The 25442-nt window shown below is 33.6% G+C and overlaps 5 protein-coding genes across 7 annotated transcripts; 4 read left to right on the top strand and 1 right to left on the bottom strand.

The window, feature by feature from the left end:
- The first annotated feature begins 463 nt into the window (after positions 1-463).
- On the top strand, positions 464-4373 carry LOC107895159 (cytochrome c oxidase assembly protein COX15). The gene is made up of 7 exons (XM_016820408.2): positions 464-975; positions 1619-1914; positions 2182-2407; positions 2495-2740; positions 2852-2962; positions 3078-3209; positions 3287-4373. The coding sequence occupies exons 1-7, from the start codon at positions 811-813 to the stop codon at positions 3458-3460; spliced, it is 1350 nt and encodes a 449-aa protein (XP_016675897.1). The 5' UTR covers positions 464-810; the 3' UTR covers positions 3461-4373.
- On the top strand, positions 3850-4200 carry LOC107894363 (oleosin H1). The gene has a single exon (XM_016819644.1). The coding sequence runs from the start codon at positions 3850-3852 to the stop codon at positions 4198-4200; it is 351 nt and encodes a 116-aa protein (XP_016675133.1).
- Positions 4374-4468: 95 nt separating the features above from the next.
- On the top strand, positions 4469-9030 carry LOC107895158 (vacuolar cation/proton exchanger 5). Of its 2 annotated transcripts, none has more exons than XM_016820406.2 (12): positions 4469-5153; positions 5700-5741; positions 5869-6132; positions 6214-6281; positions 6377-6405; positions 6497-6693; positions 6781-7152; positions 7470-7586; positions 7657-7710; positions 8042-8158; positions 8450-8546; positions 8656-9030. In XM_016820406.2, the coding sequence occupies exons 2-12, from the start codon at positions 5700-5702 to the stop codon at positions 8673-8675; spliced, it is 1377 nt and encodes a 458-aa protein (XP_016675895.1). In that variant the 5' UTR covers positions 4469-5153; the 3' UTR covers positions 8676-9030. The 2 variants fall into 2 exon arrangements, with proteins under 2 accessions (XP_016675895.1, XP_016675894.1); XM_016820405.2 differs by having other exon boundaries at positions 4487-5153; positions 5866-6132.
- A 492-nt stretch (positions 9031-9522) lies between these two features.
- On the top strand, positions 9523-12361 carry LOC107895157 (probable amino acid permease 7). The gene is made up of 7 exons (XM_016820404.2): positions 9523-9740; positions 9887-10123; positions 10621-10714; positions 11088-11302; positions 11377-11510; positions 11577-11804; positions 11905-12361. Exons 1-7 carry the CDS (start codon positions 9668-9670, stop codon positions 12304-12306), a joined length of 1383 nt encoding a protein of 460 aa, XP_016675893.1. The 5' UTR covers positions 9523-9667; the 3' UTR covers positions 12307-12361.
- A 161-nt stretch (positions 12362-12522) lies between these two features.
- On the bottom strand, positions 12523-17084 carry LOC107895156 (cell division control protein 48 homolog C). 2 transcript variants are annotated; one of them, XM_016820402.2, is made up of 10 exons: positions 16037-17083; positions 15289-15905; positions 14496-14648; positions 14128-14244; positions 13919-14023; positions 13751-13816; positions 13581-13645; positions 13294-13495; positions 13067-13198; positions 12523-12958 (listed from the first exon to the last, which is right to left on the bottom strand). In XM_016820402.2, the coding sequence occupies exons 1-10, from the start codon at positions 17016-17018 to the stop codon at positions 12911-12913; spliced, it is 2487 nt and encodes an 828-aa protein (XP_016675891.1). In that variant the 5' UTR covers positions 17019-17083; the 3' UTR covers positions 12523-12910. The 2 variants fall into 2 exon arrangements, with proteins under 2 accessions (XP_016675891.1, XP_040941165.1); XM_041085231.1 differs by lacking the exon at positions 12523-12958 and having other exon boundaries at positions 13317-13495; positions 16037-17084.
- Between the last annotated feature and the right edge of the window lie 8358 nt (positions 17085-25442).

Genomic DNA, 25442 nt, shown 5'->3' with positions numbered 1-25442 from the left:
TTATATAATTTTTAATTAATATTTATTTTAGTAATAAACATAAACAATCACATATATTATTAATATTTATATTATAAGTTTTATATGACATAAGTTTTATAATATAAAAATAAAAAATAATATCTTATTGGTTCGAGCGTGTTCAACACATTTTTCTTCTTATTCAATGGTGAGAAGGATTTATGTTCAGGTTTATAATTTATATCAAATGAAGAAAAAAATATTTAGTTATGAGTTGAGTCTAGAGCCTCTCATGAGTTGGGCCAACTCAAGGCTTGATTTCAAAAAATTTTCACGTTCATACCCATTTCGGGCCAACATGATTCACTAAAAAAAATTATTTTACTATTAAAAATAATAAAATATTAAGAATATTTTATATTAATATCTTTTAATTAAATTTAAAATTATTTTTTATTATTTAAAATGAATTCAAATCCAAAATACAATATTCTTGTTCAAAGTTTGATCCAAATCAGGCTGGGTTTATTAGACCCAGTGGGCTATCCGGGCATTGGAAAGGTGTAGTGTGGCACTCAAATCACCTCAATTTTCTTGACATTTCATTTCAGTGCCAACGGTGAATCATGTTTTTGCCTTTTTGGTAAACTAGCGGTTTGAAACCAACAAAGGGATCCTGCAAACCCATCGAACTGAGCAATCCCTTTTTACAATGTCGTAAAACCTCCATAAACCCACAGTTTTTTTTTTGTTTCCCTTTTGAGAACCATAAACCCACAGTTTTAAGAATTAAACCCAAGAGAAACCCAGAGAGAAGACACTAATCCCCCCCCCCCAAAGCCAAAAAAAATGTTTCAAAGCAGAGTAGTTGCTTCAATTCTAAGGAGAAACAAAGCTATAATCAACAGCTTACCATCCAATCTCAAGGGAACCTGTTCCTCTCGTTGTTTTACGCCTTCTTCTGCTAATGCAGTTGCTAGGACCTCCTTTTTTGGCTTTAGATCTCTGCCTAAGGTTCTTTTATCTCTCGATTTTTATTCTTTCTTCATTTTATTGACATGGGTATCTTTTTTTTTTTCGAATTAGTCATTTTTAGTTAATTTTTTAGTTCTTGAGAAGGGATGTGATTGGATTGATCACTTTCTTTTAGCGTATTTCTTTAAGTTTTTTGTTGAGTAATTGGAATCTTCATTTCCCTACTGTGATGCCGATAGATTGTGGTTATTGGTGGGAGAACAAGTGACTTGGATCATCCCCTTTTTTTGGATTTGTTTGATTAAAGCTTTTGGAGTGTGGGATGAATGATGGGAAGTCATTTAAAATTAGAAACATTCATACTAGAACCATAATATGAGTTAGATGACAGCACTTGGGATTAGTTTTTTATTCTAGCATAACAGATGCATTCCCTGGTTCTAATTTAAAGAACTATTAGGGATTTTGATCTGTATTGCCTTTTCTATATCCATGTAGAGGCTACATTTAGCATAAGTACTTGAAGGTGAAAATGGTGGTTCAAGTCTTGTTTTAACATCCAATGAAAAAAAGTTGTTTCTGCTGTAGATTTTCTCTTAAAGTTATGTAAAAGAACAATGGTGATATGCTCTCCAATTTGTATGTGAATGTGACTAAAAGTAAGATCTTTTATTCGTTTTAGGGACATCATGTGCCGTCTTTCAGGAATATGTCCACCGTGGCTTCTGTTGGCACTGAGGAGGAGGGATTGAAGATGCTAGTAACTGCAGGTCCACGTGCTCAGAAAATGGTGGGGATATGGCTTTTCGGTTCTGCTGCATGGGTTTTTAGTATGGTGGTACTAGGTGGTGTCACTCGATTAACCCGATCTGGCCTTTCAATGACTGATTGGAAATTCACCGGGAACCTTCCTCCCCTATCTGATGACGAGTGGCAGCAAGAGTTTGAGAAATACAAGCAGTCACCAGAGTACAAGCGGTATGAGCAAAAATCTGTTATAATGATGTATTTGCTACAATAATCGTAGTTTCACTTCTAAGTACTTTGCAGCCCTAGGTAGAACTTCTTCTCATGATTATATTTTGCTGCCATAATTGATTTATTTTTATAACTTCTATTATGTTCTTAACAAACATTGCTAATCAGCCAGGAGATGTGAAGTTTCATTCTTTTTAGTGCTTACCGCTTAGAATGAAAATTATCTATTAATGATTTAGTTTCATTTGAATAATCTGTATCATGCAGAGTAAACAAAGGGATGAGTATTGAAGATTTTAAATTTATATACTGGATGGAATATGCCCATCGAATGTGGGGGAGAGCCCTAGGCATGATGTTTGCATTGCCGTTCTCGTATTTTCTTCGTAAGGGATATATTACCATGCGCCTTGGACTAAGACTCTCTGCTCTATTTGCTCTTGGTGCTGGTCAGGGTTTAATTGGTTGGTGGATGGTTAAAAGTGGATTAGAGGTGAGAAGTAATTTGTTTTAATTTTATTTCACCGTCCTTAGTAAATATGAGTTTAAATTTGTAGAATAATATTGTTTCTTCCTACAGGAACCAGCTTCGGAATATGTTGAGCCCCGAGTGAGCCCTTATAGACTTGCTGCTCATCTTACTTCTGCATTCGTTATTTACAGTGGCCTGTTCTGGACTGCTCTCTCTGTTGTAATGCCTGAACCTCCTGCTGAGTCATTAGCCTGGGTTCAAGGTGCTGCCAAACTCAAGAGGCTTGCAATTCCAGTGAGCCTCATTGTAGGCATTACCGCTGTTTCAGGAGCATTTGTTGCAGGAAACGATGCTGTAAGTAACTTATTTTGTTCATTTCTTGCAAATTTTTTCTTTCACAATAACCTTTTTAAAATCATTTGGGGTCTTTTCTGATTAGCAATCTTTGTATCCTTTAATTTCTAGGGCCGTGCATACAATACTTTTCCAAAGATGGGAGATGTGTGGGTTCCTGATAATATATTTGACTTGAAACCAACAATCCGAAACTTATTTGAGAATACATCCATGGTGCAGGTAATTTGTCTTCTCTATTATTTCCTGGTGCTCTTATGATTGCTTAGATAAGAAAATCAATTTAAATGCTGGTATCAGTTCATATATAGAGGGTATAATGCATTTCGTTTTCCAGCTTGACCATCGTATCCTTGCAACTACCACTTTAATCTCCATTTGCGGTTTATGGTGGTCGACCAAAAAGCTCGACATCCATCCAGCTATTCGAACTTTGGTTGGCGCCACTTTTGGCATGGCTGCTCTTCAGGTGATTCTCCTTCATTTAGACCCTGTTTTTTCTTTCAACAGTTTAAACACTAATAACATTATTTTTCATTCTTGTAGGTAACCTTAGGTGTATCAACACTTTTATCATATGTGCCTGTTTCACTTGGCACTGCACATCAGGCAGGGGCCTTGACCCTTTTAACACTGATGCTACTTCTCAATCACACTGTGAGGAGGCCATCAATGTCACTTTTGAAAACACTGCCTCAGGTGACAAAGACAGCTTGGTAGCCATTGTCTTTTAAGTATATTATTAGGTAGATTAATCAAACACTTCAATTTGTTATTTGGTTCACATATCGTTCCATTTTTTAAGGTCATTTTGATTGTAAAGACCTCAACAAGGAGAATGCATACTGATTTGTAATTTCGAAACTTGTTTGCTAGCACTGAAATAAAGTCTTATCGGCATATTTAAGAAAGCTGTACTTTAATTCAATAACTAGCACGTGTCGTTTGAATGGACTAATGACGGCCACATGGAAGAGCCAAACCCCCACACATAGGTTCCAAGAAAAGCCTGAACAGCACGTCTTTTTAACCTCTTTCGGTTATAAAATCAGAGAATCAAGCCCTTTTTTAAGGGGAAAAATAACCAAAAACAAGAAAAGTTGAGAACAATGGCGGAAAGGAATGTGGTGTATGGCAAGTCAGTGATGTTGGCAGCATTGGCTGGTATGGCGCTGGCTGCACCGCTGCTAGGAATGATGGGGTTCAGCTTCTTGGCAACACTGACACTGCTATTTATAACGTCACCTCTACTGCTGATTTTCAGTCCACTGCTACTATTTACCGGGTTGGTTCTCATGGGTGCTTTGGTTGGTTTCGGCATTGCTGCAACCATGGCTTTTGCAGGTGTCTCAACTTTGGCATGGATGTATAGAGAGATAAGAGGTAGTTTAGGAGTTGGTTCCAGGAGGGGTCAATTGGTGCCAGGGAGGTATTTGCAGCAAACAATACAGGAGAAATGAATCGCTTGAAACATTAGCCAATGTTCAATACCTGAAACAAGGTCATGGTCTGGTCTGGAAATCATGTACGTTGTGTTGTGTTGAAGTTTCTGCAGCTTGAAAATGGAAATAAGTTGGTGTAGTGTTGTAAAGTCTCTTTCACATAAATTTAGAAATGGATGTGTTTTTTTTTATTTTATTTTCTGGCTGGCTCAAGACTTGACCCAACAACACCAGACGTTGAACATTGGTCCTTTTTTTCCCATAAAGAAATATTTAGGCAGCATTGTCTGGCTTGACCATGGAAATGGAAACTCACATATTTTCTTTAGAAAAAAGTTAAGGCTTTAAATTTGGGATAAAAGTTAAATAAATATCTTTAATTTAAATCAATCATTACCTTATCATGAATATAGCTTTATGAAATTTGAGATGGGTTTGTATAGTGAAATCTGGATTCATATATTTAAATGTTTCCATTTTTGGAATTTTAGAACAAAATTTGATCAATCAAACAAATACAAATAACAGATTATTTTGTATTAAAATAAAAATGGGGATCCGATCCGCCAGACTACATTACTTAATTTAATCTAACATTAGTGAACTTTTCAAGTTTAACAGTTTTTTTCCTTTGTTTTCTCCAACCTTCAATTTAAGGGGAATTTTCTTCTTTTTTTTTTTTAAGAAAGGGAAACAATGAAAGACAGGCAATTCAAATTAGTAGGAAAAATTATACGAAGAAAACGGAAAATCAGAACTTAGCTACACTACATATAACCCCCTAAATACGAAGTTAGAATCCAGTCTCATTCATACGGTCTCGTCGTTAAGGGTTCTCTTTCTTACCAAAAGAAAAAAAAAACAGTATTTTTTTTCTTTTGGGTAAAGAATATTATTTTGTTTCTTTTTTTTTTTTGGAGGGGGTTTTTTATTCATACCCAACTCAGATTTTCTAAAGATTTATAATAAAGGTTAGTCCTTTCTCAGATCCATTGATGTATTGACAACTTTTGTTGGTTTCCCTTTGTTCTGGAGATTGTTTATTTAAGCATTCATAGATGTTAATATTTGATGCTATTTTTGGCAAACAGGAATCTATATTTCTTGTTTCTTTGTTCTGTCTTTATTCTATTGTATGCTATTGATTGTTTGGAAATTTGAATCTGTTACATGTTTTCATTGATTTGATGTAGCTGGTTTCTATTTTTATGCATACAAGTCTTAGAAAACCAATTTCTTAAGTTAGATTTTATTATAGCATGAATTGATAGACAAGTATGGTAGGGGGATAAACTTGAAAGATGAGATCTTGATTTGGAATTTTATTTCATTATTGCAATTTCAGGGTATTGTAAGCGTACTTGCTAATATTATGCTTTTTTTTTTCCTTCTTTGGAACAAATTTCAATTGTGCTGTTGTTATTTAGACATTGAGGAATTAAAAACTAAGCACATGATTTTGTAATGCTTTTATGTTAATGGCCATGGAGAACTTATTGCTCTTTTGATATGTGAAGATGGATTACAAGCTGCAAGTCGGAGTTCAATCCCACCTTGAAGTATGCTATTATTCATTTTTAATGTTTTACCCTTCTCCATTTCTTTCCCCCTACCCTGCATTTCGAGTTGCTAATTTGATCTTTCGAGTTTATTTTACTCTGTGTTTGTAATGTTCTCTTGAAGCAGATGGGATCACTAGAAGATAGGTCAATGCAAGATCTCCATGATGAATGCCTCCATTCCCCTGAAACAGATGCTCGAAAAAATCAGACTACTTATTCAAATGAACCGTTACCATTTTCTGATGGTCGTCTGCCTGCTGGCTGTAATAATATGATAGGACATGGTGTCTATAGGAGCATAAAGACTGTAGTTTTCTCTAATAAACTCAACTTGCTCATGCCTTTCGGGCCTCTAGCAATCCTTGTTCACAAGTTGACTGCTCATAATGTGAGTTTTTGGTTTTGATGCTCTTTCCTCCGTTGCTTTTTTTTTTTTGTATACATTGTTTAATTGCGAGGTGGATTGTAGGGGTGGGTTTTCTCTCTAAGCTTACTGGGTATAACACCTTTGGCAGAGCGTTTGGGTTATGCTACCGAGTACGCAGTCTTTTTCTTTCATTGAATTTGGTTTTTTGATGCTACTAGTTGTTTTATTGTCACCTTACATTGCCTTTTCTTTTGAATGAATGTAGGCAATTGGCTTTCTACACTGGACCAACAAGTATTACTCTTAATTGTTATGGATTTCTTTTTGTTGTTGTTGTCTAGATTTTTAAAAAAAATGGTCTTTAATTTGTTGAAATCAATTGCAGTTGGTGGTCTTCTAAATGCTACATTTGGGAATGCAACGGAGCTGATTATTTCAATATATGCACTGAAAAGTGGAATGACTCGTGTGGTTCAACTGTCATTGTTGGGTTCAATTTTGTCAAACATGCTTCTTGTTCTTGGATGTGCATTCTTCTGCGGTGGGCTTGTATATCATAGAAAAGAACAAGTTTTTAACAAGGTAAAGACACAGCAGTATTTTGCCTGATTTTTATTTCTGCTATTTTGTTTGTTTTATCACTCTAAATGAACCTAAACTTTCATTCAGGCCACAGCTATTGTCAATTCAGGACTGCTGCTAATGGCAGTCATGGGTTTACTCTTCCCGGCTGTCCTCCACTACACACACACTGAACGGCAATATGGGAAGTCGGAGTTGTCTCTTTCAAGATTTAGCAGTTGTGTTATGCTTGTAGCGTATGCTGCCTATCTTGTTTTCCAGTTAAAAGGTCAAAACGATCTATATGCCCCTATCAATGAGGAGAACTTAGATGATGATGATGATGATGATGATGATGATGATGATGATGATGATGATGATGAAGCTCCAGAGATCTCCAAATGGGAATCGGGGATTTGGCTTGTAATCTTGACTGCTTGGATCTCTATCCTATCAGACTATTTGGTGGACACAATACAGGTATCATGTGGTTTTTTATATGCATCTGCTATATTGTGTTTATAAGAGCAAACATTTGGTAGGGTGGGTCGGAACAGGTGGTCGATTTCCTCTAGATTTGAAGCATACTTTAGGGATTGACTTGTACCAAGCTGAACATGAATCTGTGACATTAACAGTATGTAAGATTGTTGGAGGTCCATGTCTGCTCCCACTAGCAGCATATGTGTTAGCACTCAACAGGCTTTAAGATTTTTCCACTTCTTTTACTAAAATTATATTGGTAAGGGTATATGCTGATTGCTTTTACATTATCTTTTCTGATTATTGTTTATCAGGGAGCATCTGAGGCCTGGGATGTATCAATTGCATTTATCAGTGTTATCTTGCTCCCCATTATCGGGAATGCCGCAGAGCACGCAAGTGCTATTATGTTTGCCATGAAAGACAAGCTTGTAAGTGATTCTCTTTAACTCTCAGTTCTTAGAATTTGTATATCTTGCAAATTAATAAACTTCTTTGCAGGACATATCATTGGGAGTGGCAATAGGGTCATCGACTCAAATTTCTATGTTTGGGGTAGGTGTTGTACATTGAATGTGCTCATTGTGTATCAATATTACATTTTGTCATACATACCTCCTAAGGTCAGGAGTTTTTGGGTTTACTTTTATTTTCTCAGTAGCAAGTACTGAATCACATTCTTATATGTGTTCTTTTATTTCGTCAATTATTTACTAATCTCCACTCTTTTTACATGACAACTCCCAATGAGTGTTTAAGTCGTGGCATTGTGATTAACTTCAAAGCTTGAAGTTGAAACTGAACCATGATATATAAATATATATAATTCTAATGTGTTGTTTCTTTTCCTTGGTGTGCTAATCCGGTATTCTTGTTGAATACGCAGATTCCTTTTTGTGTGGTTATTGGGTGGATTATGGGACAGGAAATGGACTTAAACTTCCAGCTTTTCGAGACGGCAACTCTTTTCATTACTGTTATAGTTGTAGCCTTCTTTCTGCAGGTTTGTGTATATCAAGAACTTAGGAAAATAATGGCCAATGGGTATCTTTACCATCAAGAATGAAAGCAATATTCAAATACTATGCTGCGGCGACTCTATTTTTCTTGAAATACTGGTGTCCAACGCATAAAAGGACATGCATCTTGGAATATGACTTTCCAAATACATTAAAAAAATAGGAAAAAACTGAACATACCCGTCATACCATAACCTATATCTGAAGGCTCATTTAGCCCAGAAGGCAGTGTGAAGTAAATGAATTAACTTTCCTGTTTTGTTTTGTGTCTGCAGGAGGGAACGTCGAACTACTTCAAAGGATTAATGCTCATACTTGCATATCTGATAGTAGCTGCAAGTTTCTTTGCACACGAAGATCCTACATCAGCTAGTAAGTTTTCCCATTTGCCTGTTCCATCTCTCTCTTTTGGTTTCTCTTTCATGGCTCTCTTTGTCGTTGTTTTAATAACAACTGCACTGTAATTGATTCAATCTTACAGACGAAAAGAAGCAACCGTGAATGAAGCAGTGGAATGAAAGGGATGGTTTGGGAAAGAAGTTGAGTCCCACGCTGCTACTGTAAATAATTGTTTTCTATAACAGATGCTCCATTTTTCCAGCTGCTTATGCTTGTGCAGATAACATGATTGTGGAGACACAAGGGGTCTTTGCTCACTATACGATTCTAGTTGTGAATGCCAAAACAACTGCCCAAAATGGCAAATTAGGAGAGGCTTTGTATAACGTAGGAAAAAAAGAAAAAAGAAAAAAGTGTTACTCTCTTAAATTTTGATAGTTAAGTATGTAACACACTAATTCTTCTGAACATGGTTCCCTTTGGGATTGTGTGCAATGAAATATCAGTTGGTTTTCAATTTTTACTACTGTTTATGGCACCTAGGAATTGAACCCTTATGCATGATATCAGTTGTAGAGATTGGTGTATGTACGTTTTGTATGAACAAAAGTGAAGCTTAATAGGCCAAAGTTGATAAATATTTTGTAAGATATTAACATGCAATAGGAAGATCTCTCTTTGGGAATATCATGGAGTTAAAAATTTTGGGTGTTCCGTGGGATTATTATGCAAAATGAAAAATATCCTGTAGGTAAGACCAATCATTACTGACTACACTAATTAAAAGAGACGATGTGCATTTGATTGATTCACCTTTTATTTATTTTCCAGGAAATACTTTTTTATTATTTGCTTAGTGGATTTTGAAAAATTTTAATGGACCATGACAGAAAATATATTTATATAATAATCCATAATTAAATTCATTAATTAATCGTGCAAGTAATATACCTTGCGTCATTAGGTGCCATTTTTTTTCCAAATTTTGCTTATTTAATCAGGGTTAAGCTAATTCCATTAACCTCTAACCCAACTTACTTTTTTTGTTCATTTAATCAAATTTCCCACTTTACATTGTTTTCATTAATTGATATCTTGAATTAAGGTTCTTCAATTGAAAAAAAAAAACCTTTGTAGCATCAAAGACATCAGACATGGGTGAAGAAGAAGACAATCAGTTGTCTCCATTGCTGCCTAGTTCTTCAACAAGCTCTGTCAAAAGAACAGGTAGATGACCCTTTTTCCTTTAATTTTATGGACATGCAGTTCATGTTTTTCATATCTCAAATTTGTTTGCCTGTCACTTCATGAAGTGCTATTTTGCTTGTAGTTGAAGGTCTGAATATTTTATGTTTGACATGTATTTGTAAAAGGGACTGTGTGGACAGCAGTAGCACACATCATAACAGGAGTGATAGGGGCAGGTGTTTTATCCCTTGCGTGGAGCACCGCTCAACTTGGATGGATTGCTGGCCCTATCTCCGTGCTTGTGTTTGCAGCAACCACCCTGGTTTCCACCTACATTCTATGTGACTGCAACATGTATCCTCACCCTCACTATGGCCCCAACCGCCTTAGATCTTACATGGATGCCGTCCTTTTCTATTTGGGTAACCAAATTTCTTTACTTTCATCACCAACTTGTTTCCTCCGTCATTGTTGATGTAAGGACTGTTGTACTATGTCCATTATAAGTTATTGATGCATTATTTAGCTATGAGCTATTGTTGGTTTTAAAAGTAGAAAACTCAGCCCATTGATAATGCAAGAATAGTCGGATTATGTATGTTTGTTATATGGTATTTAACGCTTTAGGGGTCAAAATCATCTACACAACTTTGTACTTTAAGTAAACACATCTTGATGGACGAAAAAAAAAAAGTGACTCTTATTTTGTAGTCACAATCCAATCTTTAACTAGTCGATATCAAATCTCTTTTTTTTTCTAATAAATTTTTTCGGTTAGGATAAACTCGTTTTATTATGCCACTATACTAAATACTACTAAAGTTGTACATTTACAAATTTTATGAATGTTTCAAATTTTAAATTTTTGGGAAGGAAGAATTAGATATGTAAAAACATGGAAAATACATATGCAATGCAGGAGAGAAGAACCACAAAGCGTGTGGAGTAATTTTAATGGAGACCTTGTATGGGTCCACACTTGCCTATGTCATAACCTCTGCTAGCAGCATCAAGTATGATTCAATTCTTGCTCTTTACTACTCTTTAATTAATTTGTTTACTTTTAATATAATTGTACTGCAAAATTACAAAGTTTCCCATACCATGTTTCTTACAATTGCTTCAAACAGTTGCCAACTTGGACTAGGTGATAGTAAATACACACACCATGTTACTCAGATCCTGGTGTATATGCCCAACAAGGGAGTCTTCAGTTCATTTCTCTTCAAGTTTTTTCATATATTTGGAGGGCCGTTAGAAGCTCGTATATCCAAACTAATATTTATATATACGTCAGACATGGGTGTTGGATTTGTCTGTGTTTAGGACCGATAAGGATCAAATGTCAAGTATTTTATGTTTATTTTGTGCTTGGCTTTCATACAGAGCAATTCAGAAATCAAACTGCTACCACAGAGAAGGCCACAATGCTCCATGTTCGTATGAAGATACTTCCTCTATGCTTCTATTTGGAGCTGTTCAGGTTGTAATGTCACAGATTCCAGATTTCCATAACATGAAATGGCTTTCAATGTTTGCTGCAATCATGTCCTTTGCTTACTCTTTCATCGGATTCGGGCTTGGGCTCGCACAAGTGATCGGTATAACTCCAAATTCGCCTTTCACTTTTACTCATCTGGAATTCCTGATATCATACTCATGTTCCCCATTGCAGAAAATGGAACGATTAAGGGGAGCATAAATGGAGTCCCCACTGCAAATATTGCTGATAAACTATGGTTAGTATTCCAGGCACTTGGGGACATTGCATTTGCCTATCCATACTCGGTCATTGTTCTAGAAATACAGGTAAAAATGGCTTCCATTTTCTTTAATAAATGAAATAGAAAATATTTGACAAATCATAAAATTCAGGATACATTGAAATCACCTCCACCAGAGAACAAAATCATGAAAAAGGCCTCAATAATTGCCGTCTCCTTGACAACCTTCTTCTACCTCTGTTGTGGATGTTTCGGATATGCTGCCTTCGGGAACAACACGCCAGGAAACCTCTTGACAGGATTCGGATTTTACGAGCCATATTGGCTGGTTGATTTAGCCAATGCTTGCATTGTTCTTCACCTTGTGGGAGGATATCAGGTACATGTTTTCGAGCATAGCTCAGTGGTCGACAATCTGAATCTTTTTTCTTGATAGAATCGAATGACAAATACGATGGCATCTGCTGTTCTTTCCTCAGATTTTTGGTCAACCAGTGTTTGCATTTGCGGAGAGATGGTTTATCAACAGGTTCCCAAACAGTTGGTTTGTGAATAACTATTATACGAACAAACACCGATGGTTTCCTTCGTTTCAGATTAATCCCCTCAAGATATGCTTTCGGACAGCCTATGTCGCAACAACAACAGCCATTGCAATGATGTTCCCATACTTCAACCAGGTTTTGGGAGTGCTGGGGGCTTTGAACTTTTGGCCTTTGGCTATTTATTTTCCAGTGGAAATGTGCATTGTGCAGAAGAAGATTCAATCCTGGACTAGAAAATGGGTTGTTCTTAAGAGTTTCAGCTTTGTTTGCTTGCTTGTGACAATAGTGGCCTTTATAGGGTCGATTCAAGGACTAATAAATGCAAAATTTGAATAAGATATCATTGTAATCACATTCATCATACGTTAAAATATTATCCCTTTAATTGAAATTAAGTTTTAATTTGAGAAATTTATGACTAGGTTTCAAGATCTCTCCTACAGACCAATCTACGTACCTTTAGATCAATGGTATTTTGTCCACTTATAGCCATTCATTATGTACCTTTAGAAACAAGGGGGAAAAGGGAAATAAAAGCTACAGATTATCAGGTGGAATTAAGGCATCTTGCCATATTTACTTATATTATTCTTTCTACACTCAAAAGATTCCTCAAAATGGATGAATAAATGTTTCCCACCCTAATTTCTGTATCCTCAAAATGGATGAATAAATGTTTCCCACCCTAATTTCTGTAAACTACTTCCACAACGAACAAAATTTTAATGTGTTGGCACATTTTTTACCCTCATAAAGAGAAGAAGCAAGTTTCTTCTAACACCTCAATATTATGGGTAAGAAAAAAAAAACATATAAATAGAATACTAATCTCAACGTTTAGAATGGTGGCTCCTTTGATCATGCAGCTCTGGGGTGTTGGATATCAGACAAGAACAACAGCTCCGGCTAATGGTGTACATCAATGAAGATTTGACTCTAATCAACCTGCTTTGAAGCTCTCCGACAATACCTTATAGAACTGTTTTTGCTGTTTCAAGAAGATCAAGATGATACAAACAGGTTAAATTAATCAGTCACTGCTATCAAAGAAACTTTTAATCAGAAGCCGAAGTTTAGTGATTGAAGGTAATGATACCTTATCAGAGACCGATGGTGAGATTTTACTTAGTGCACGTTCAAAATGGCATGTCTTGATTGTGCATGAAGCCTCAGATGTCTCTGTTGAACTGAGTTTATCATACAAAGCAACCATGGCAGCTTCATTCATCTGAATATTTGCAAGCCCAATGTTATTCAAATCAGTCCTTACATGGTACATACTTTGTAATTTACAGGATTTTAATGTAGAATGAACAGGCATACTAGTGCAGAAAGATCAGCCCCACTTAAATTCTCACAAGCCTCCATTCGTCCAATGGCACTCAAATCTACACTCTCATCTACCGGCTTCTTCCTAGCAAGAGCTTTCAAGATCAACCCACGTTCATCTGGACTGGGGAGAGGTACATAAAGAAGTTTACCAAATCTACCAGGGCGTAAAACAGCACGATCCATCACCTCAGGCCTGCCAAAACATAAGCCGAAGCCAAAAATTGTCAAGAAATTATAAGCAATGATCTTCCTCCAAAAATGGAAACAACAAATTCTACCTGTTAGTGGCACCAATAACAAAAACACCACACCGCTGATCTGCACCATCTAACTCTATGAGTAACTGAAAACAACCGATGCTTCCACATCATTATTTGCAATTTTTATATGGAGAAGATGGGAAACATTAATTTGTTTGTTTAGAGGACTGCTTAACAAATTGACTAACCTGGTTCAGAAGTCGCTCAACGACCCATCCCCCCTCTTTCCCGCGCTTTGTGGTCAAAGCATCCACCTACATATTACAGAAAATCCTCAAAATTATCAAATCCAACAGTAGTAATTTTTTTCCAGAAATTTTTCCTTTCACTTAGAAATAAAAAAGAGAGCCACAAACCTCATCAAAAAAAAGTATGCATGGTGAACATGTCCTAGCACGGCTGAATAATGTCCGAACTGCAAGCTCACTTTCTCCAACATATTTATTCAAAAGTTCAGGACCCTTAATCAGCAAATGGATTTATGATCAGTAAAAGCTCAATCATAACCAGTAAACATCATCTTTAACAAACAAAAAACAAGTTGAAATCGATGCTCTAGGCTGACCTTTATATGAATGAAATTGGCTCCAGCCTCATTAGCTACAGCCTTTGCTATCAACGTTTTACCACAGCCTGGTGGCCCATAAAGCAAAAATCCTGTCTCCAAGTCCACTCCAAATTCCTGACATTTTGAATAACACAAAGATTTACTACTAGCAACCCCACAAACAAAGTTGATATGGGCATATATTATAGTTGCTCTGAGCTTTCAAATCAACTAAGTTGGAGGACATGAAAGACATGTTTCAATTACCATGTTAAGAAGGTCAACCCTAATCCCTTTATATTTCTATGTTCGAAGGTTTTCTTCCCCCTTTTTTGAATCAGCAGAGAAAAAGAGAGAATATAGAGGTAGCAAAAATCTATAATTACCGCATATTCCTCGGGAAATTTAATGCGCCTAACTATGTAACGCTCAAATTCCTGCCTTAGGAAATCAAGACCGCCAACATTCTCCCACGTAACATTTGGAATTGAGGAGAATCCCTCTCTTCTTGATGAGGGTTGAACCATTTTAGCTGCTTCCTGCAAGTAAAACATTTTTAAGCAAATACATAAATACAAGGGCATAACTAAATTTCATCTAAACTTTCTAGCATAAAAGAAATACTTCTGCATACCAGAAAGAATATACAAGCTTTGTTTCAATTTTTTGATAAATCTTTTTTTAATTGGAACAATTTCTGTCTTATTTTAAAACTAAGAATTGTCCCCTTAATAGAGGTTATTCTTGTAGTCTAAGAAACTAAAACTAACTTGTAGAATAATAAATTATAATTAAGGAAACTAAAATTAAGTACTTTTAATTGCATTAAAATACTTCCTAAATGAGTATTCTAATTAAGAATACTATTAAACAAATTTGCTTAATCTTTCCATCTTTGGCGCTTTTAACTTCTTTTCTTGCCCATTAAGGCATCAATAACAAGAAGACTTAAGAATGACAACCATACTATATTGCATCCCAGTCAAAGTGATACTTGCAAGTAGTAAAACCACATTTTGAACTGACAACAAAAATTCATTTCCCAAACAACTTTCATATTTAAAACATTGACAGCAAAATAATAGCATATGGAACATGTAAGCCACTAAGCATATACAACAGCTTATTTTTAATCATATAAATAAATGAAAACAGAATAAAAGGTATAGTTTTCATTACCTCAAAATCAGCCATAGTGATTGCTAGCTTTTCCATCTCGTCAGGCAACCAAGGCTGCCTCCACCACTGATCAGCTTGTTCATCATCTATTGGTTCTCTAGAAAACTCATGCTTTCTTTGGTCTATGATCCTCTTCATGGCCAGATTACCAGCCTTGTTAGCCAGGGCAGACAAATCCGCTCCAACAAACCCTGGTGTAGCCCTAGCTATTTTTAAAAGATCAAAAGACCCTTCAAGTCTAAGATTGCCTGTAAGCACAGAAAGGATCTCAAGCCTAGCGTTTTCATCAGGAACACCAAGAACAATCTCACGATCAAATCGTCCAGGCCGACGTAGTGCAGGGTCAACAGCATCAGGCCTGTTGGTAGCTCCAATTACAAGCACATAACCGGGCTTGGAATCAGAGTTCTCCAAACTAGAATCCTTATCATTTGGTTGCACAAGTCTATGAGATTCATCCATGCAAGTCATTAACTGGGTAACGATTCGGCGTTCCATCTCCCTCTGCAGATTTTCTCTTTTAGATGCAATGGCATCAATCTCATCAATGAAAACAATTGAAGGAGCAGTCCTATATGCTTTTGAGAAAAGATCCCTAATATTTTCCTCTGATGCACCTAGAATATTAAATATGAAAACATAATCATCAGCAAATAAATTTCATTTATCCAAACCCTTAGCAATACTTCCATGAATAGTGCTCTGAGTCAATCGGAAGAATCAAAGAAAGAAAAGAGAAAATGAATACCTGAGACACCCGAAACCACCTCAGTAGCTGAAATTTTATAGAAAGGAACACCAGTTTCATTGGCAATGGCGTGAGCCAGTTTGGTCTTGCCACAACCAGGCGGGCCATGGAGCAGAATGCCAGCCATTGGCCTAACTCCCAACCATCGTGGCAAATGTGGATGGTAAAGAGGCACTATGACTTCCATCTTCAACTCCTCTAACACTCCCTTCATCCCACCCAAATCCCTGAACCTTGGCCCCTCTTTCCCATTAACCTCCATACCATTAGCATCAGCAGCAGCCGTAAATGAAGCCTTTGCATCTTTTTTTGCAGTCCCACGTCCATTGGTCATGTCAATCTTGTCCTTAGTCTTATTAATTGCAACCTCCATCTCCATGTTGTTCTCTTCAAGCTTGGGTTTTGTGTTATTGGATTGATTGTAACCTTGTCGTAACATTGATTTCATTAAATCAAACTTGGGTTCCTCTTTTTGTCCATAAACAGCATCTTCAGAAGTTGAAACCCCCTCATCTACTTCTTCAGATGAAGATGATGAGTCAGTGTCCGAGTTCGAGCTTGAATCGTAGCGCTGATTCCGTCTCTTTTCAATGTATAACTCCTCGAAATGCTGTAACCTTTCTTCTTTCCCGTCGGTTACCCTAGCCTTTTTCCGAGAACGTGAATGAAGAGGTGACGAAGAAGAAGAAGCTGCAATGGCATGCTCGTGTTCATCACTATCAGCATCGAAGTTTAAATTAGAAGGTGAAGGAGAAGGATTTTGGGTGCATTTGGAAGAGGATCGAAGAGCATGTCGGACAGCGATTGTGAAAGGTTGTTGCTTCATGCGTTTGTAATCGGGGTAGTTAGTTCGAAGGTGGTCGACGATTTCTTCGACGGTGGAGTGCGTTTGTTGACAAGATTCGAGTCGACGGCTGAGAATTTTGCGGTTGAGAACGCCGGAACCGGCGGGGGAGCGGCGGCCGCCCGATCTTCTTACCATAGTTTTGTTTCTTTTTTTTTTTCTGGAGAGCGACGCCTGATACAACTTAGAAAAGAAAGGGTGAGCGAGGGTTTCTTCCGGGGAATAAATAAGGTAAACTCTACGAATAGTAGCCCAACTATTAACATGTTTATGTTTTGTTCACCCATATTTAAAAATTTTTATTTTAGTCACTAACATTATTAAAATTTAATATTTTGGCTTCTCCTCACTTAAATCATTAATGGATTGTTTATGTGGTCTTTTTTATTGGCATAATAATAAATTTAACCATCTAATATTTATAAATTATATTAATTTAGTCTTAATTTTAAAAATTTAACAAATTCAGCCCTTAACTTTATATATTATGTCAATTTAATTTTTATCCTTAAAAATTCAAATTTTAAAAATTTAAAAATTTTATTGTTTTATAAAAATACATACAAAATTATAAATAAATGAATACCTAATTTCTCTTTTTTTATCATAAAATTTATTTATTAAAATAATAATTTTATAAATAAATTATTTTTTAAAAAATCCACAAGACGTAAATCACATTTAAACTTTTTCTTTTCTTTTTTAGTTTTATTTTATTAATAATAATTTATTTATTATACGACTAGTTTTATTTCTTAGTCCTTTTCAAATTTGTCAGGCAATGGGTACTGTCTTAACCAACAATCACTTGTTGTGTCATTTAACTAGGAATAAGTTGTGAAGCTAGTGGTATGGCCTTGCACCTATTAGATCTTCAAGACTTAATTCTTACTTATATATCCCAATCATGTCTGCCTCAAGCGCAACAAACTTGTTATGGGCAACAACCTAAAGACATTGATTCTTACCTTTTTTAATCTCAAGCTGTATTTTTTACCCAATTTGAGCATAGTGATTGTTACTGTTGAAAAAAGAGAAAATCTAAATTTACTTAGGTTGTATTCAATGTTTTTCCCTTGATTGTTTTATTTGTAAAATTATTATTTTAATAAATATCATGTTAGAAAATGAGAAAAATAAGTATTCATTTATTTATACATATTTTTATAATTTTGTATGTATTTTTATCGAAAAAATAAATTTTTAAATAAGTTTTGTTTTTAAATTTTTATTTTTTTAAGAATTAAGACTAAATTGATAGAATGTGTAAAGTTAAGGGATAAATTTGTTGAATTTTTAAAATTGGGACCAAATTGATCAAATCGATAGATATTGGAGGGCTAAATTTGTTATTATGCTAATAAAAAAGGTCATATCATCATTTCATTAGTAATTTGTTGGAGAAGTGATCAAAATATTATATTTTGATAACGTTGGTGATTAAAATAGAAATTCTTAAACCTGGGTGACCAAAATAGGAACAGAATAATAATTGGTTGACTATTTTTATAGTTTACCCTAAATAAAACTAAGCCTTATATATTAGAGTAAACTAAACGAATTAGGACTCAATTGTATGTATGTTTTCATTTTGGTCGTTTAATTATAAAAAGTTACAATGTGATTATTTAAGTATTCGAGATTGTGCTTTGTGATCACACAACTATTAATTGTTAATAGAATAATGATGTGACCTTTTTAATTGGTATAATAATAAAGTTAACTAACAATATTTACATATTATATTAATTTGATCTTGATTCTAGAAATTTATATATATATATGTATATGTATATATATATAATTTTAAAAAATGCAAAATAAAAATAAAAATAAAATTCAACATTATTTATTAAATACTAAGGGTGGGTTTGGATGTGCGGTGGGGTGCGGTGCAATGTGTTTAGCTTACTTTTTGTTTCACACTGCAGTATCGCTACAATATATAATCTCACAGTCACCGTTGTTTTTACACTAATTGCAGGTAAATACATCACCCATCCAAACCCACCCTAAGACTCCGTTTGTTCCACTGAAAATGTCTTCCAAACAATGATTTCTAGAAAATAATTTACTTTTCTAGAAAAACTAATATCTATTAGTATTTGGATGAATTTGTGTAAAATAGTTTTTGTTGTTTGTCAGATTTCTTAAAAATATTTCTTAAAAGTTGTTTTCAATGTAACAAACATACATTCGAGATTTTCTTATATTTTCATTGTTTAATTAAGTTTATTTTATATCTATAAATTTATATTTTACTTTTTTTTTGCATATATTGCAATGATTTATATATAAATAAATACATCAAATTAAACATATAATATTACTCAATTATTAAGCTAGAATATTAACAGACATAAATTGAAAACAATCAAAACGAATAGATTGTAACGCCCCCACGCCCGAAACCGTCACCGGAGTCAAGCTTGAGGTGTTACTAAACTTATCTTACCTTTTAAACAACTCTAAACCACTTATTTTAATTTTCGGAATAAACTGTTTTTTTGCGTCATGGTTGCTTAAAAATTCATTTCTTGAGTTTCAAAACTCAAAATTAAGATCCGTAAATTTTTCCTGAAACTAGACTCATATATCTATCTACTAATTGTTTTCTAGAATTTTTTACTTAGCCAATTAGTACAGTTTATTAGTTAAAGTTACCCCTGTTTCAGAATTCAACTGCACTGGCCTCTACTTACTACGAACCACTTTTCTCTCTGTACAAAAATCATACGACTATACTGTTTGTTTCTATTAAAACTAGATTCAATAAGGATTCTAACCATATAAAGTACACCACCTAATTATTTTTGTAAAATTTATGGTGAATTTCTAAAGTTGGAACAGGGGATCCAGAAATCGCTCTGGCCCTATTTCACCAAAACTCAGATACCCTATAAAATACAAAACCTTTACATGTTTTGCTTATTCCATATGAAAATAGACACAACGAGCTTTAATTTCATATATTATTCACCATGAACCCATGTCTCTACAATTTCTTGTGATTTTTCAAAATCCCATTATTTCTAATACTTGAATCTGTTTTTAAGTTACTTTCACATTTTTCTTAGTTTTCATGTGATAGTTACTACTTAATCATACATACTATTAAACATGTATATCATCAGCCACTCTATTAGCTAATCACTAGCAAGTATTTACACATCATTCATTGATCATATCATATCAAAAGAAACCAAGTTCCTATACATGCCATACACAAAACGAAACGTCTAACTATACCAATGTGATTTCTTCGATAGTGTGATCGGGTCTCCGACGTTTCCTTCGATCCCCGAGTGGCTTGATAAAAACTATAAGAAAAAGAAAATAAAGATAGTAAGCACTAGGCTTAGTAAGCTTACAAGCAAATAAATTACAACATTCAACATAATGAATAATTATACATAATGTCACCTAGCCTCATAAACTTTCTTTACTTCTTATTTTCTACCTTCTTCTTTATTCACTTACCTTCTTTCTTACCTGACCTTTCACTATTCATAAATATAATCTACCTTCCCTTTTGCTGATAATTCACTGTAATTTAACGTGTACAATAACCCGTTGAACCACTCGAAATACTAAGGATACTAGGGTCGTTCCTGTCTAACAATATCCTGCCAATGCCATGTCTTCGACATGGACTTACATGAATTATTCCTGTCTCCAATGCTATATATATATGTCTAATATGGGCTTACATGGCTCATTCCTGTCTCCAAAGCCATATATCTGATATGGACTTACATGGCTCATTTCTGTCCTGTCCTGTCCTGTCAACCCCAATATCCTAACGTTCCTAAGGTTCAAACGGGGTTTCCTAATGCTTTCTCTTTGTCACTTCGCCTTTAATTCACTTTAAATATTCTCAAAAAAATAAGTATATAAATGCTGGAAATTGACAATAATAATGTAAAATAAAAGAATATTGCATTTATTTACTGTAAACTTACCTCGATACAAAATGTGACTAAACTTTACAATTTAGTCCTTTACTTTTTCTTTTCCCCGATCTACTCCCGAATTTCGCTCTTCTTGATCTACAATAGCAAATTTAACTTATTTAATATTCATATTTATCAAAACAGTCCTTGACCCAAACTTTGGCAAAATTACATTTTTGCCCCTAAACTTTCACATATTTGCACTTTTGCCCCAAGGCTCGTAATTTAAATTTCATCTTATTTTCTTATGGTTTATGACATGCTGATCATTTTTCCCTTCTATGACGACATCAAATTCACACTCTAACATGTACTTATGACTATTAGGTATTTTTACCGATTAAGCCCTTTTACTCGTTTTCACTTAAAACCGAGTAGCACAAGTTGTCTAACATAATTTAAAACCTCATATTCTATCATAAAACATCAAAATAAACACTTTTCACTTATGGGTATTTTTCCAAATATGAACCCTAACTTAAATTATTGCTAGCATAAGCTTTATCGAGCTACCGGGACTCCGAAAACGTAAAGAACATTAAAAACGGGGCTTGGAATCACTTACTATAGAGCTTGAAAGCTTGAAACAAACCCTAGCTATGGAGAACCCTTGAAATTTCGTGCTAATGAAGAAGATGATGAATTTTGTGTTATTTTTTCCTTTTTATTTCATTTAATATCCAAATGACCAAAATGCCCTTCCTTATTAAACTTTCAAAAATTCCATCCATGTTCTATTTTGTCCATGAACTTAGAAATTGGTCAAATTGTTATTTAAACCCTCCTAATTAATATTCCAAAGCAATTTCATACTAAAAACTTCTAGAATGCAAGTTTTGCAAATTATTCGATTTAGTCCCTAATCTCAACTTAAGCACTTTATGCATAGAATTTCATCACGAAATTCTCACACAATCATGCAATCATATCATGAACCTCAAAATAATAATGAAATAAAATTTTCTACCTCGAATTTGTGGTTTCGCAACCACTGTTCCGTTTAGGCCCTATTTCGGGATGTTACATAGATGATTCTTGATTGTATTATAGAAACACAAAAAACGAAGATTGAATAATAAAAAATTAGTTTCTAAACCACAATTAGTACTACTAACATTAAATTAATAATATTATCCAAGTGCAGAATTAGTAGTACACCATATTATGACTACAATATTTGTTTGAATAATAATAAATTAGCTTAAAAAAAAAGTAGAATAAAGATTAAATAAAAGCTTTTGTTATTATTCAATTAGTAGAATAAAGGGGCTCAGATCTATGGTAAAATTGTAAAACATTAAGACAATTAGGGAGATGCCATTCTTAGGGTTCCAAGCTTTTAACTTCGAAATTTAAGTAAGTTCTTGGTTATTTTCTGGTAATTTTTATAAATTTGAGGTAATGGGAGCTTGATTTAGCTCGCCCATGTACCAATTTGTAAAACTGTTCAAGTTTTAGAAATTTGTCATTGTTGATTTCTTGAAGTTTTAGGTGTTAAATTGATAGATTTTAAGCTTAGACGTGAGAAAGGACTAAATTGTAAAGCTTAATTGATGGTTTCATAAATTAGGGACTAAAGTGAATAAAATGTAAAATTGACTATAAAAATAAGAAATGGGAGGTCCCTAATGTATAATAGTGAAATTAGAATTCAATTTGAAGCTTTAAATCAAAAGTTATGTTAGTTCCAATTTTAGAGACTAAAGTGAATAGATTACAAAATTTATATAAATTGATAATTGAATGTGAATTGGTTGATTATTGATAGTGCTATATGTTTTATATTAATCCGTAGGTAACGTCGACTAGAAAATATCTGAAGACATTTTGGTAAACAAAGTCTTTTATATTGATCATCCTATTTTACATGAAACAAACATCGGAAAAGGCTGAAAATATTTTCTGTAAAATCTTTTTCGTGAAACAACCAGAATAAATTTAAAAAATCATATAAATTATTTAAAAAATCATTTTTTTCAAAATATCTTAACCTTTTTTTAATGTACAATTAAAAGGTTAGTACTTACACACCCACGGTAGGGACATACTTGTACCACACTCGCACACACTATATCCAAAGGAAGTTACCCAAATAAAAGCCTGCCACTTCCTCGGAGATTCAAATCCAAATGAATTTAAGGGTGAAAAACCCTTAAGAAATTCCTCTAACTTTGTTTTTAACTCTGTCCTATGCTTTTATTGTCAAGATCTTGAGTTTGGGATACTTAAGTGGTTTGTTTTCTAGTATGATCAAATTTGGTGCCATTTGTGTTCTTTATTTTTCTCTTTATAAGATTCAATTCTTCAAAATATTTAGGTAGTAGTCATGCAAACCCCAAATACTGTCAATATACTTGTATTAAAATTTGCTATTATACTTTTTTTTAATGATATTTCAACCTAAATTATGAAAAAAGGAATAAATATATAGCTCCATTTGTTTCATTAAAAATGGTTTCTGGAAAATGATTTCTGGAAAAAGACTTATTTTTTTGGAAAAGCTAATATTTTATAATGTTTGGATAGATCTGTGTAAATTATTTTCTGTTGTTTGGGAATTTCTTGAAAATATTTCATAAAAGTTGTTTCTAATAAAACATACAATTGAGATTTTATTATATTTTCATTGTTTAGTTGAGTTTATTTCATAAAGCTTATTTATAATTTAATTAATCATGTTTTAGTTTTTATTAATCTTAATTTACTTAATTAAACTTAATTATTAATTTCATGTATTAGGGAATATAAATTTATAGATAAAATTTATGTTTAAATAAGTTGAAAGTGGTAAATTTTTATTTTGAATATTATTTGAATGAGTAAGTTGAAAAATTATTTAATTTGATAAAAATTGAAGTAAGTACCGAATTGTAAAATTTTTAAAATTTTGAATTCTAAGGTTTTAAGTAGTGAAATCTAGAACATTGATGTATTAACTAAATTATATGATTATGAAATATGAAATTTTGGAAAGTTGAGCATAAATTAGTAAAGTTTGAAACTATAGGGGTTAAATTCTAAAGATTTCAAAACTTGAGTTTTAGGACTAATTTACATTATTTGAGAATTTACAATTTTGAAAAATAGAATATGGAAGTTTAATTGTTCAAAAATCAAGGACTAATTTTTGGAAATTTTGACAATTTTAGTTGTAAGGACTAAATTATATAATTTGGAAATTTTAGAAAAGGGACTATTTTTGTAAATCTATACAAAACGAGGTTTAGGGCTAAACTGTAGAATAAGAAAATCTATTTTTGAGGAATTAAATTGTAGAATAATAAAAAAATTGGATTTCATGGACTAAATTGTAAACAAAATAAGACTAGAACATATGGGACTGTTTTCTTCGACGTTGAAAAAAGCTTCATCTTTGTTGCTCTGAAAGCTTCCCCTTTTTGTTTCTTCAATAATGAAAACAATGAACAAAGCCTTATCAGTTTGGAAATGTCTTACAGAAAAAATTTTGATAAGACATTTTCGTTAAAAAAAAAACCTTGATTTTACCCTTTTTTTTAGAATGATTTCCTTTGGTAAATTATTTTCCACCAAACAAACACCCTAAAACAATAAAAATATTTTAAATACAAGCAAAAAGACCTTATATTCAAATATTTTTATAATTAGAATATTAATATATTATATGAAATGCATATTTCATGTGAAAAATAAACTAGATGAAAAATTATTTTCTCATATAATTATAAAAAATTCATAATTTTATGTATTTTAATTTTCGAATCACAATCAAATTGACACAAAGTGTAAACATTGATGGCTACTTTTTTTAGAATTGGTACTAGTTTGACATGATGTGCAAATATTGAATACTATATTTATTATTATGTCAAACAAAAAAGGTCATGTGATTTTTCAATTAGTCATTTAATAATTAAGTGATCAAAATATACCCAACCTAACACTTGGGGTTAGTTATATTGGCTACAATTTTATTGTAGAGAAAATTAGAACGAAGTTAAGCTCGTGGAAAAGGAACATTTTCTCTAAATTACCCTCCTAACCTTTATCTAATCCATAAATTACAATTCCTAACTACATGCATAGTGGACTTTACCAACCTTGATCACCTCAGTTCTATAGATTCCTAAAAAATATTCACCTTCCAAGATGAGAGGAAGTGACAAAATCAAATAGTAAGGGTAAACTAGACCTCATAGAAGACAAAATTCAGAAACCAATCCCTTGTCACGAAGTTGGTTGGTACGTCATCTATGAACCTGTTAATCTTTGCGCATGAATTCTTGATTCTAAATACATCGAAAGGAAATCTAACCTTAAAATTGCAAACTTAGTTTTGCTCATTTAGAGAATCCTTGAAAATGCCTTTCTTAGATTGTGCATGATAGGAGTTCAATTAACTTCTAGATAAATAATTGGTCAATTTTTGACCCTTTGAGGAGGCAAATTATTATACTTCTCTCAAGAAGGGAAGAGGCTCGCATTGGAATAACTCGGGACCTCTTTGCATCTATTTTGATTTCTCAATCACTTTATAAGTACTCTAATTGTCCTTCATGAGGAAGGCAAATACTTGATCTATGGGAACTACTCCCTAAACAGAGAACTTACACTTAACAGTTCTTACAAA

This window comes from Gossypium hirsutum, chromosome A13, assembly GCF_007990345.1.
Source record: "Gossypium hirsutum isolate 1008001.06 chromosome A13, Gossypium_hirsutum_v2.1, whole genome shotgun sequence".
Lineage (NCBI taxonomy): Eukaryota > Viridiplantae > Streptophyta > Magnoliopsida > Malvales > Malvaceae > Gossypium > Gossypium hirsutum.
This window is presented reverse-complemented; position numbering and strand designations above follow the sequence as displayed.

Excerpts from the sequence above, each read along its gene's own strand:
- LOC107895159 (XM_016820408.2), top strand. The coding sequence starts at position 811 with ATGTTTCAAAGCAGAGTAGTTGCTTCAATTCTAAGGAGAAACAAAGCT. Across the intron at positions 2,741-2,851 it reads TTGTTGCAGGAAACGATGCT|GGCCGTGCATACAATACTTT; the intron begins GTAAGTAACTTA and ends TTTAATTTCTAG. Across the intron at positions 3,210-3,286 it reads TTGGCATGGCTGCTCTTCAG|GTAACCTTAGGTGTATCAAC; the intron begins GTGATTCTCCTT and ends TCATTCTTGTAG.
- LOC107894363 (XM_016819644.1), top strand. The coding sequence starts at position 3,850 with ATGGCGGAAAGGAATGTGGTGTATGGCAAGTCAGTGATGTTGGCAGCA.
- LOC107895158 (XM_016820405.2), top strand. The coding sequence starts at position 5,700 with ATGGATTACAAGCTGCAAGTCGGAGTTCAATCCCACCTTGAA. Across the intron at positions 7,587-7,656 it reads TTGCCATGAAAGACAAGCTT|GACATATCATTGGGAGTGGC; the intron begins GTAAGTGATTCT and ends ACTTCTTTGCAG. Across the intron at positions 7,711-8,041 it reads CTCAAATTTCTATGTTTGGG|ATTCCTTTTTGTGTGGTTAT; the intron begins GTAGGTGTTGTA and ends TTGAATACGCAG.
- LOC107895157 (XM_016820404.2), top strand. The coding sequence starts at position 9,668 with ATGGGTGAAGAAGAAGACAATCAGTTGTCTCCATTGCTGCCTAGTTCT. Across the intron at positions 11,303-11,376 it reads TGGGCTCGCACAAGTGATCG|AAAATGGAACGATTAAGGGG; the intron begins GTATAACTCCAA and ends TCCCCATTGCAG. Across the intron at positions 11,805-11,904 it reads ACCTTGTGGGAGGATATCAG|ATTTTTGGTCAACCAGTGTT; the intron begins GTACATGTTTTC and ends TTCTTTCCTCAG.
- LOC107895156 (XM_016820402.2), bottom strand. The coding sequence starts at position 17,018 with ATGGTAAGAAGATCGGGCGGCCGCCGCTCCCCCGCCGGTTCCGGCGTT. Across the intron at positions 14,245-14,495 it reads AATTTCCCGAGGAATATGCG|GAATTTGGAGTGGACTTGGA; the intron begins GTAATTATAGAT and ends TCAAAATGTCAG. Across the intron at positions 13,199-13,293 it reads GGGCTGATCTTTCTGCACTA|ATGAATGAAGCTGCCATGGT; the intron begins GTATGCCTGTTC and ends GCAAATATTCAG.